The sequence below is a fragment of the Bidens hawaiensis genome, unplaced genomic scaffold (genome assembly GCF_021521415.1).
Source record: "Bidens hawaiensis isolate Kalapana, Puna unplaced genomic scaffold, B.hawaiensis_p1.1 tig00020334_1, whole genome shotgun sequence".
NCBI classification, from domain to species: Eukaryota; Viridiplantae; Streptophyta; class Magnoliopsida; order Asterales; family Asteraceae; genus Bidens; species Bidens hawaiensis.
In genome coordinates, this window is record NW_027493094.1 from 339,701 (window position 1) to 352,361 (window position 12,661).

Sequence of the window (12,661 nt, forward strand, 5' to 3'; positions counted from 1 at the left end):
GCTCGAATTCAGATTTGAGCCCAAATTGTATTGAGGCACTGTGTCAAGTAACTGGCATTGGCCTTTTAGACCAGACTGAGACATAGTCGGTTATCTTGTAGCATGATTGAGCCTTAACCAACGATGTAATTACCTCATATCTAAACGATATTTATTACCGGAATAGATCTAACACCTTATACGGATCTAGTTTATGATACGCTATTAATTCATAACCTATATCTTCTATATTCCTTATAAAACATTTTAGGTGGGTACAATGGTAATTTAAGCATTTCCGGTGAAACACCGTAATAATTAATTTCGTTCCTCTCCGGTGACTTTCCGACTCCACACCGGGCTACGTTAGTAATTGCTCAATCAGTCAATCAAAACCGGTGTATGATTGAAACGTTTAATTGATTGCAACCATTTATTGAGTCCTTCAATTGATCGGTTGGGCTTATTAATCTCTAAACCCCTGTAATAACAAGCATCGTCCAAACCCTGGGTTTCAATCAAACCCTGCAATAAAGATTTGCTTCATTTCGATGGTGATATGTTTGGAAATCCATTTGCAATCAATGGTATCTTCAGTCTTATAAAGTGCTCTACATTGCAGTTGCTACAGCCCCTCATAATTGCAAAAAACAGGTGCGTCTAAGAACACAATCCAACATATAATTCTGAGATATCAATTATTTTGTGCATTTTGTGGAATTAATCAAAGCAATTCATTGTTGCAAAAAACAATTCATTTTGTGGAAATAAACAGGAATTCTTTCTATATACATTTGTTCAGGTTAAATGTTTTTGGTTTCGTTTAGGTTTAGTTTCAGTTTTTTGGTTTTTGGTTTCGGTTTCGATTTTTGGTTTCGTTTAGGTTTTAGTTTTAAGTTTTTTTGGGTTTTTGGTTTCTGTTTCGATTTTTGGTTTTGTTTAGGTTTTAGTTTAAGTTTTTTTGGGTTTGTTGGGTTTTATTAATGTTCAAAAGGTCAAATTGTCTTTCAAAAAAATATCATTTGTTTCTTTAATGTTGATATTTTTTTGTATCAAAACTGCTTCTTGGTGATGTTCTCGGCGGATTTCTTTTATGATACAGGGATGAAAACTTTGTTTCTTAATTACATTTATTGCATATTGGTTTTTAATTGAGTTTTTTCTAGATAAAAGATGAACAAATGACCCGTTTATAAGTAATTGGGCTGACATTGTGTTTCAATCAATTTATTTTGTTAAACACTGAACATTTAAATACCAGAATATGAATATGAAAACTAAATTGGATCAGGCTTATAAGGATCTTAAAAACCTTAATTTGACCTGTGATCTCATTACTAAAAGCTGATGGCTAAAACCATAATTTGTTGAATCAATGCTCTTCAGCTTTAATACACGGTAATGTAAATGAAACAAATGATCACGAACGAGGCTTTTTCGTATTCGTTCGGTTAATTTAGCTTTGGAATCTAGATGAGGCCGTGGTCTCTCGCATATCATGTTTTTTTTTTTTGTTTTTGTATTTATGGTTAACTTTGATTATGGGTAAAATATACGATTTGAGTATGAAAATGGTAGTTTGAAGTTTACAGAAAATTCATTTCAAAACTGAGCATAAGTGGTGATAGGTAATACCCAATCATTCATTTCCAAAAGTCAACTATAATGTCGCATAACCAAGCGACAAAGGGGCATAAATGGAAACTGGTTTTCAGAAGGTCAAATTTAAAATAGTTGTTAAAAGTAAAAAAAATATCAGTTTCAAGACAGTCAAAATTAGATCAGTTTTACATATCAATTGGGGTATAATTGGAAACTATTTTTTTAGCTCTTCTTCATTTATGTTTACATACAGCTGTTACATACGATTTGATTTGACACAAAACAATACTGCCGATTACTGCGCATTTAAACCAATCCAGCTTTAATTGTTTGGATCAGCCGTTAAAAAATAAATTTTTTTTTTTGTTTGGATACATCTTGTCACTCAGCTGAAAATTTTACTCGACCTTAGCTCGGTTTTGAACTTAGGTGGCTTCGATCGGGTTGGCTTAGTTTTAAAAAAGTAATTAATTATATTACAACCAAATACAAATTAAGCTCCAAATGAGTTCAACGAACACAAAATTGTGCATAATTGCAGTGTTTTATTAAGGTTCTACAATTTCAAATGTTTGTGAATTATTATCAGTTGCTTGTGTTTCTAATAACTGGCTGAAATGCAGGGCAGCCATAACGGTGTGAGGGGACGCTGATAACTATATTTCAACTTCCGAGGCTGAATAAAATGTTGGACAAACATGAGGGAGATGTGTTTAATAATCTATAGACAAGTGGATTTCATCAATGATGCCCCCCCACCCCCTTCTTTTAGGTAATAATTTCTAATCTAAACCGTTCTTAAAATTATAGGTGCTAAACGGGCTGTATTTGTGGGTTGACGGGTTGAACCCTGACACGAACTCGGAAATTTGACATGAACACCTGGATGACATGTGGACCCGAACAGGAGATGAAAATTCTTGTATTTAGATGAATAAGGTCTGTTTTTTGTGAAAGTTATTTTATTTTGTTTTTGAATATTGGTACTGTAAAATTACAAATTCACAATGAAAAACACAAATCAATTCAAAACAATGAGTTTTAAATTATATACGTTGACTTTAGTTTTCTTTTAGTTTTTAGAGTTTGGCATGAAACAGTCAACCAGAATTAAATGCTACAGGTGTTCTAATCGGCGATTAGTGGTGGAACTGTTAGAACCGGCTAGCTCTAAATTTTCAAAACCAACTTCTAACCGAGAATAAACACGCATTGGGTTTTTTGGTTTTACTTCCGTCAAGGACCGGAACACAACCCGACCCCAAAGCAAAAAAAAAAAATAAACAGCTTCCGGGGTAGCTTACATGGCCCGTTAAAAAAACAATAGAGTTTTTGAGAAAAATGGTTAACCGTTTTAAGAAATCAATAATAGAAGCCGGTTTCTAACCGGCGTTAGTGGTGGACCTATTAGAAATCGGTTAACCGGTTAGCTCTAAATATTTAAAATCAAATTCTAACCGAGAATAAACACGCATTGGGTTTTTTGGTTTTACTTCCGTCAAGGCCCGGAACACAACCCGACCCCAAAGCAAAAAAAATAAAAAAACCCTTCCTGGTCAGGTTACATGGCCTGTTAAAAAACAGCCCGGTTCGATTTTAAGTGTTTTCATACAAATGGGTTGGCCCGTTAACCCGTTTACATCTAAATTTTTAAAAACCAACTTTTAACCGACAATAAACACGCATTGGGTTTTTTGGTTTTACTTCCGTCAAGGCCCGGAACACAACCCGGCCCCAAAGCAAAAAAAATAAACAGCTTCCGGTTCAGCTTACATGGCCCGTTAAAAAACAGCCCGGGTTCGAGTTTAAGTGTTTGCATACACATGGGTTTTCTCGTTAACCCTTTTACATCTAAATTTTTAAAACCAACTTCTAACCGAGAATAAATAGGCATTGGGTCAGGTTCCATGACCCTTTAACAAAACGGGTCGCGTTCGGCTGTGTGCAACACGGTACTCGCCTCCATTGATAGTTTTTTCCCTTGTTAATATGATATGTGTGACACTGTCATCAACTTAAAAACTGCTAACCATGATTATCATATTTTAATTAAAAGTGTTTTATTTGCAGGTATATTCTGTCCGCAAAGTTTACAGATGCAACAGGTGGAGCTTGGATTACCGCATTTGGTGATGATGCCGAGAAAATAATAGGGTGCTCAGCTGATGAGCTTTATCATATGAGGGGACATGTAAGTCAAAATTTTGTTTTGGGAACCTGTCTTTATTTGTGCTGATAGCAACTTCTTATAACGGTGACTATCTTTAAAATGTTTATAGGGTGATGGAAGTTCTTATCAAACACAACTTAAGAAAACCACATGGGCCCCACACCTTTTTTGTTTGATGGTTACAACACAACAGTACAATAATGAGAAAAAAACAAATAATTACCGCCAAAGCTGTTACTACAGTTGATTATGCGGCTAAATCTAAGTTTTTGGTGGACAAAATTTCTACAATGACATCTTGAATAATCATCCATGTATCATACTTTTAAATACACGGCTCTTAATTCTCAAGTACAATTCGTTTAATGTGAACATGCATGACATTTAGTTGCCTTGTTTGTGTCAACCTTTGTGCATTTGCATTTTATATATGGCACATCTTTTGTGGAAGCTTAATTGTTTTTGTTTGTATTAGAGCTTGCGCTGACTTTTTTAAAGATAGGTTACAAAGTTACAAAGACTTTTTTTTTTGTCACAATTTATGCAAGCTTTTATTTTGGTTAACTTGATTTCATGGCATATTTGTTTACAGTTGCAGCACCACACAATTTTATGTGGCACCTTTGTATTTCTGTTATTTTATTTTTTGGGGGGTGAGACACTTTTTGAAAAATGATTAACCGACAAAAGGTTTAGGGAAAAGTTCGTTATTTTCGGACAAGTATCTGGTTAAATTATCATGTGGCATTGCATATTAGAGGTGCACAAACCGGTTTAATACTTAAACCCAGTTCGGGTTGGTCAATAAAAGTCAAAAACGGTTTATGACTGGTTTCGGTTCGGGTAGACACCAGTTTCATGAACAGTGACGATCGGCTTCGGCTCATTTTTTGATCAGTTTCAGATTGGGTTTTGGGCGGTTTTTGCACGGTTTTGACCGGTTTCGGTTTGGTTAACCAGTTTGGAACCGGTTTTCGTGTAGAAAATTACAAACCGGTTCCAAACCTACGGTTTCAATCAGCTCCAAACCGGTTTTCTACATAATCGGTTTCAAACCGGTTCGTTTTGCTTCGATTTTTGGGTCGGTCTGGTTAACCGGTTTATTTGCTAGAGGTGCACAAATCGGGTTCAAATGGAAAACCCGAACCGGTTCCAAACCGGTTTTTTCACACCGGGTTGTAAAATGGCACCGGTTCCAATCAAGAACCGGTTCGGTTCCCGACCCGAACCGATGCCCAGATATGCGAACTTTTAAGAACCGGGTAGGGTATGAACCGGAACCGGTTTTTACGTAAAAACCGGTTCCACCGGTTTTTTTTGAAATTTAAATATTAGAGCCGTTAGGAACCGGTTCCAACGGCTATATAGCCGTTTTTGACCGTTGGAACCAGTTTTTTAACTATAAATAGGTTATTTTCTTACTATAAATAGCAAGGTTTATTTGTTTACTTGTTAAACCACTTCCAAAACTATAAAACACACTCCAAACCACAATTAACCTTAAACCGACAACAAATGGCAACCAATGATGACGTTGTTATGGTGATCGAAACAACAAGATGCCCCGATGTTTGGGTTCATTACGATTTGTGTCTCATGACCGACTCACATGAGTTGGCACGTTGCAAATATTGCTCGAAGTTTCTTAAAGCAGGGTCCAACTCGACATTACGAAAACATACGAATAAGTATTGTCGAGAGAAAAGAAGATTGGAAGCTAAAAAAACGGAAGTGGGAGAGTCGTCCGGCTCTACAACCCAAAAATAAGTATTCCCGGATTAAAACGACGGACTTTGTTTTTTATGTTTTAGTTGTTATGTTTAGTATCGTTTATGTTTTAGCCTTCTTGTTAGTTTTTTTGATGGGTGCCATAATAATATTTAGTTGGATGGTCGGGTAAAGGAACGGGTTTGCTAAAGGAGTAGTATTTTAGTTTGTTTTTGAGTTTGGTGGTGAAACAAGTAATGGAAACAAGTTATATATAGGTTTGGGCATCAAAAACCGGTTCCAACGACTATATTACCGTTGGAACCGGTTCCAACGGATCTATTGTCTCAAAAACCGGTTCCAACGGCTATATTACCGTTGAAACCGGTTCCAACGGCTAGTTTGACTTTTGTTTGACCCTTCAAAAAAAACCCGTCGGAACCGGTTTTTCCGGGTACGAACCGAACCGGTTCCAATTAAGAACCGGGTTGGAACTGGTACTGACATACAAATAGGAGAACCGGGTACGATTTTCGGGTACAAAAATACCCAAACCGGGTATTGTTCCAACCGGGTTGGAACTGGAACCGGTTCCGGTTCGGTTCCACCAGTTAGGTTCCGGAACCGGTTTTTTTGTGCACGTCTATTATTTGCACATCTCTATTGCATATATCTATTCTACAATTTGCATTTATCTCTATTTTTGGTAGCACGCATGCAGATTGCATTGTAACAGAAACCCATAAACGAAACGGTCTACTCAACAGCTAAGTAGTTTTGCACAACAGAAACCGTAGTGTTCGTAAATTACTTTTAAACTTACATCGTACACCGAATGCGTACCGTAACGAATTGGACTAGCCATGGTCTGGCTGCTGAAATAGAAACGGGTGGTTCATGGATCAACCCGTCTTTGGGCTAAAAGTTGATATACATAATCCTCCATATCAATTTGACCAGTTACAGTTGACTACCAACACTTTTTGTTCATCCATTACATAACCAAATATAATTTAAGCTTTACTAGATGGAATCTTGGATCTTATATTGTTGCAAAAACATATTCATCATGTAGAGGTGGTTGGACGGGTGCCTATCGGATTAAAACAAGTCTGTATTTAAACATATAACTTTCAATATAAAGTTGCGCCGTTAAGGCTGACTCGCCACACCTTTTGTTCATTTTACATAACCAACATATATTCAGTATTTACCGTGTTAAAATTAGATATAACTTTTTTTTTTTTAATTTCACCCGTTTAGAATAAGAGTAAGCTTTAACTGAACCTTTTACAAGAAACAAATCGTTAGCCAGCTAAAGTGGAAACAGGTGACTAATGGATCAAACGGGTTTGGGTAAACTATACGGAAACCAAATTTTACTATCGAAGATGTCGGTAACACAACGAGTCGATACTAAATGAATCAAAAATGTGTCCCCGCCGCAACGCGCGGACACTCTTACTAGTATATATATATATATATATATATATATATATATGTATTAGTGATTATATATTGTATATTAGTAATAGATTAAGTGAAGAATTGAGTGAGAGAGGATTTTGGCAGAGGTTCAATATTTTAACTCAAAACTTAAATTATCAAGGTATGAAACACCCTATATATAGACGATGGATACCAATTCATTACACATCCTGTAACGAATTGGATCCAGTTCATTAACTTACATGACTCAAAAAGGAAAGCACAACGAAACTCTGATTCGTTATGCCCCCATTCGTCAACATTCCATGACGAATGGGAACATACATAACGAACTAACAGTCCATTCGTTAAACATCCTTAATGAATGGGCTTTACATATAACGAACTGGCTAATTCGTTAAAAAGTGAACGAATGAGGACGATTCGTTTTCTATTGTTCCTCATATATGACGAAACGGCACATTTCCCAAGACAACGAATCAGCTGATTCGTTATTTCAAAAATAACGTATTAGCCAATTCGTTATCGCATTCGTAATAAGTGATAACGAATGAGTAAATCGTTAAGACTTATCACGAATTAATAACGAACTAGGAGTAATTCGTGCTAAATTCGTTAATTCGTTAAATATTAGATGACAAATCGTTAGAGAGTGGCGGAAGCGAATTAGAGGATAACGAATTGATGTAATTCGTTATCAAAACAACCCCAATTGATCACTTTAATTTAATATTAAATATGAAAATAATTAAGTAATTAATTAATTAATAATCAAAAGAATTAAATGAATGAATAAATAAATCAACGAAACCCGTGTTCCGATGACCTTATACCTTACGATCCTTACACAACGTGGTAAGATGAAATATCTTAACGTGTTTAACATTCAAAACACTTAACTTAAAAACAATTTAAATAATATGTAAACAAAAAATAATAAAATCTTTTTGGATTTTTCATTTTCTTTTCAAAATATTTACATTTAAACCCCGAAAAGCAAACATAAAGTAGAAAATAAAATATTTTTATATTTTTGTATGTTTTTCGAAAGCAGGTTATATTTTTGTTTTTTAATGGGTTTAAGCAGAGAATCATGTTAACTAAATTGTCCTTTCATCGTAGTTTTATATTTCAGCGTTTTTATGACTGGCGTTAATTCGGTCATTGATATTGTTGTCCACTTAAATATTATAACAAACTTTCAAGCATTTTTGTGATATGATTAAATGTTCAATTAGAGCACAGAATATCATAAACTACCAGCCTCTAATATCAGTTCAAGTTTAATAGGATTTTTACCGTATCACCCAAACTTGACTTAAACCATTATATTGTCGATCAAAATTAGACTTTATAGAAATTATTAAGCAATGCACCAAATTTCTTTTACTGTGAGTGAGTATGCACGAGTCCATCTGTAAGCTTACATACATTGTATCCCCTGGGGCCCGATTCTTACTTGTATTGAGACGCGCGCAAGGGGGGAACAAATTTATGACTAACAGCGGATTTTGATCAAGTCAGTAATTTAATTTGTACGATGTACAGCAGTGATCAAGTTTAATGACTTTGGGCTTGCTCTAAAAGTGTTTGAAATATTCATGCATATGAATACCCAAATGATTAAGCCACATAAAGACTCACAGTGTCCACAATCCTAATGCTTGTTATTTGCTTTATTTTATTTTTGATGATCAGAAAAATATAAGGCTTGAGTATGATAAGCTATTACATTTCTATCATCATTACCAAGTTTTTTGTTAGAGACTAACACCTCTTTCAATTTGGAGTTTCTTTACGTTTATATCACATATTTTACTCTAACGGATTGTTTAAGACCTATCAATGCACCAATGCAATTAAGCACTCAGTCTTTTAAGCTTATTTCTTTCTGGATATGGGACCAGATGATCAATGTACTATCATTTTCTCTTTTTTTCTTCAAAAATCATTTTGAGGAGCATAAAAAATAAATTCAATCGCCCCAGTCACTTTCAGTCTATAGATTAATGGCTATCCTATCAATCTACAAGTAGATAATAGGACCAAAACATGCAAGCATGTTCCAAAAACTTAAATAACCGACGTAATTTTTAGCAAGAGAAAAAATGAAAGGCCCATCTACCGGTGCCCTACATTGGACGTTGGATTTACTCATAAACACAGTTCTAAATATCATATTTAATCAAAACTTTACGCGGAATATAAAACTTTCATAACATTACAATAATAATTCATAACATGTCTTAAAACATTCTTGTCTTTCAAAATTATAACATTAAAATTAAAACATCATACGTCTTCAGATGCCAGACTCTTATTCTTCTTCCATGTGACCCTGCTCAAGCCAACTGTCTCATCCTACTCACATGCGTGCATACCAAAAGTTAGCTACTCTGAGTGAGTTCTAGTTAATCACATATCATACAATACATACACTTACCTTCAATTATATATCCGAAGATACATAATAATTACATTACTAATTTACTTTCATTACATAATTTCATACATACGTTCATAATTTAATACTTTCGTACTATAAAAGTACTGTTCATTCTATCTCAGATATTATTAGGGTCTGATCCCTCTTTCCTTGTCTATCTCATATATTATTAGGGTCTGATCCCTTTCTTGTCTATCTCGGATATTATTATGGTCTGATCCCTCTTTTCTTCTCTATCTCAGATATTATTAGGGTCTGATCCCTTTCTTCTCTATCTCGGATATTATTAGTGTCTGATCCCTTACTTCTTCATCTTCGTACATTCATCTTTCATATACATACCTCCCTTTTCAATACGTGCAATATCCGAAGATCGTTCACGTACCGACAAGCTTTCATTCACATTCATAACATAATGTCTATCACATAAATCATACATGGCATACACTTACCATTTAAGGTAAGTGTATTACCTATCACATCCAGTATGAACACAAACCCAAAAACATAACAAGGAAATGGGGCTAGAAACTCACCTGGATCCTGTTTCTTTCTCCGTTAATCGTTAATCCCTTCTTTAATTGAGCTCTGCTAACTGTATATGAGTTACACGTATCAATATTTGTCCTATTTGTATTTCAGCCAAAAATGGCTAAGTCTGGTCTAATCCAATGGCCTTGCTTTAGATTACAATTACTTCGAATATTTTATTCCTTAAGTCCTAATATATTAGAATACAAGGTATTCAATCATTTTAGTATTCTTTTCTTTATTTTCTATATGTATTTACAACATGATTTGTATTAGATTACATTTCTCTTAGAATCTGTATGCTAGCCACATACCATATTCGAGTAACCCTTGGCATATGTAAGTTCAATGAGTAATCGAATAACCCACTTGTATTCAAACTAAGTGAGTGTAATCGAGTATAAGGATTGTAATCGGATTTGGGATTGTAAGCGAGTTATGCACATTGTAATCGAACATGCCGTGTAATCGACTAAGGCATATGTATTCGAGTTACCCATGTTAGCGAATTATAGGATTGTGTGCGGGCTAAACTTGTAAGCGAGTCTCCATGGTGTAATCGATTACTTGTAGTGTATTCGAACCACACTTTAGATTCAACTTTACTATTGTAATGGAGTATTAGATAGTAAGCGAGTATATGCGGTGTAATCAAACCAACATGTAATCGAGTGTCATTGTAATCGAACTCAGTGTTGTAAGTGAGTATATATATATATATTGTATGCGATTATGGTATTTGTAAGCGAGTAATCTATTTGTTAAAGGTAATTGAGTTAGCAAAAGTAAGCGTATGGACCATAGTAAGCGAACATATCAATTGTGATCGAATGAGGCCAAGTAATCGAGTCCTAGTATTTTATGCGAGTCTTATATAGTCGATATATGATTGTAACTAACGACATTGTAATCGAGCAAATCAAAGTAATCGAATGTATTGTTGTAAGCGACTATAAAATTTGTTAGCGAACGAGCTGAGCTTTATTTAAGTATTTGGCCACTGTTAGGTTCTTTATCTTCATTATCTTGATTTATTTTAACCCTAACACTTTATTATGATATTACTTACCCCGTAAACATTCCCACGGACATTCTCGGCTACGGCTTGGCCCGTACATCCATAAAGTTTGGACCTTTAGGGCTAAAAATGTTCAAAATTAGATCTAGGGTTTCTTTAAACGAGCCGTTCATAACCATAACTTTGTTAAGTCCATTTTTACATCAAGTTTGCTACTTTATGGTTCGTTTATACCCGATCTACTCTATGTTTAAGTTTCATGGGCCGTTCATAAAAACTTAAACTTTAAAGATAAAGAACATACCTTTACATGTTCGTTAGGTCATGGTTAGCTTGGTATGATCTTTAATCTTGTATTTAGCTTGTAAGTTCAAGATCTACAAGAATCCAAAGTTCGGTTTGTTCTTGGACCTCTCTCTCTCTCTCTCTCTCTCTTGCGGCCGATTATGGCAATGTATGTATGTGTTTGTGTGTTTTGAGTGTGTAGAGAATAAGATGGAGAGAAATGAGGGATTTAGGGTTTTTAGGAGATTTAAGGGAGTATTTATACTCTCTTAAGCCCATGGACCTAAGGCCCGTCCCATCCCTTATTCCATATTTTCTCACCCAAGTCCATATTCTTTTTTATATTTAATCTAAGTAAATATTAACACACAATAACTAAACATAACTTCTTTTATTTACTATATAAATTTTAGGATGTTACAAATCTTCCCTCTTTAAAGATGTTTCATCCCGGAAACCTAACTATTACTTAAACAGATTAGGGTAAAACTTGCGCATCTCATCCTCAGCTTCCCAAGTAGCGTCCGATCCTTTGTGATGCTTCCATATCACCTTCACTAAGGGTATAACCTTGTGACGAAGTTGCTTTTCCTTGCGATCCACAATCTCTATAGGTTGCTCAATGTAGTTCAACTGTTCATCAACCTCAATATCCACCAATGGCACATGAGACGTGTCATCAGCCAGACATTTTCTCAGATGAGAGACGTGAAAGGTTGAATGAATTCCTTCTAACTCTTCGGGCAAATCCAGCTTATAAGCCACTTCACCCACACGATCTATAATCTTAAACGGTCCAATGTACCTCGGACTCAACTTTCCCATCTTCCTGAAACGAATGATTCCATTCCAAGGCGATACCTTGAGCATCACATAGTCACCGACGTTAAACTCAATAGGTCGTCGCCGCTTATCAGCATACGAGTTTTGTCTTTCCTGAGAAGCTTTCATTCTTGCCTTGATCTGGTCAAACTTTGAAGATGTTTCTTGGACAACTTCTAAACTTCCCATCTCTTTCTGACCAATTTTCCCCCAACACACGGGAGTTCTACAATGTCTACCATAAAGCATTTCAAATGGTGGCATACCAATACTTGAATGGTAACTGTTGTTATAGGAGAACTCTGCCAGATGCAGATGATCATCCCAACTTCCTCCAAAGTCTAAAACACAAGCGTGTAACATATCCTCAAGGGTTTGGATCGTCCTTTCAGACTGTCCATCTATTTGAGGATGATACGCCGTACTGATGTTCAGTCTCGTTCCCATAGCTTCATGGAACTTCTTCCAAAACCTCGAAGTAAACCGAGTATCTCTATTAGACACGATTGATAACGGTACTCCATGCTTAGTCACAACCTCTTTTATGAACAAGTTGCTAACGTTTCTGACGAGATAGCCTCTCGTATAGGCAGAAAGTGAGCACTCTTGGTCAAACGGTCCACAATCACCCAGATGGTATCATGATGCTTAG

The 12,661-nt window shown here is 35.5% G+C and overlaps 1 protein-coding gene across 3 annotated transcripts; it reads left to right on the forward strand.

The window, feature by feature from the left end:
- Window positions 1–254: 254 nt before the first annotated feature.
- On the forward strand, window positions 255–4,637 carry LOC143560461 (replication protein A 70 kDa DNA-binding subunit B-like). Of its 3 annotated transcripts, none has more exons than XR_013140126.1 (3): window positions 255–633; window positions 2,205–2,520; window positions 3,652–4,637. XR_013140126.1 is itself a non-coding variant. In XM_077048760.1 (3 exons), exons 1-3 carry the CDS (start codon window positions 539–541, stop codon window positions 3,996–3,998), a joined length of 354 nt encoding a protein of 117 aa, XP_076904875.1. In that variant the 5' UTR covers window positions 255–538; the 3' UTR covers window positions 3,999–4,637. The 3 variants fall into 3 exon arrangements, 1 of the variants encoding a protein (XP_076904875.1); XM_077048760.1 differs by lacking the exon at window positions 2,205–2,520 and having other exon boundaries at window positions 3,652–3,772; window positions 3,861–4,637; XR_013140125.1 differs by having other exon boundaries at window positions 255–2,520.
- Window positions 4,638–12,661: the final 8,024 nt, after the last annotated feature.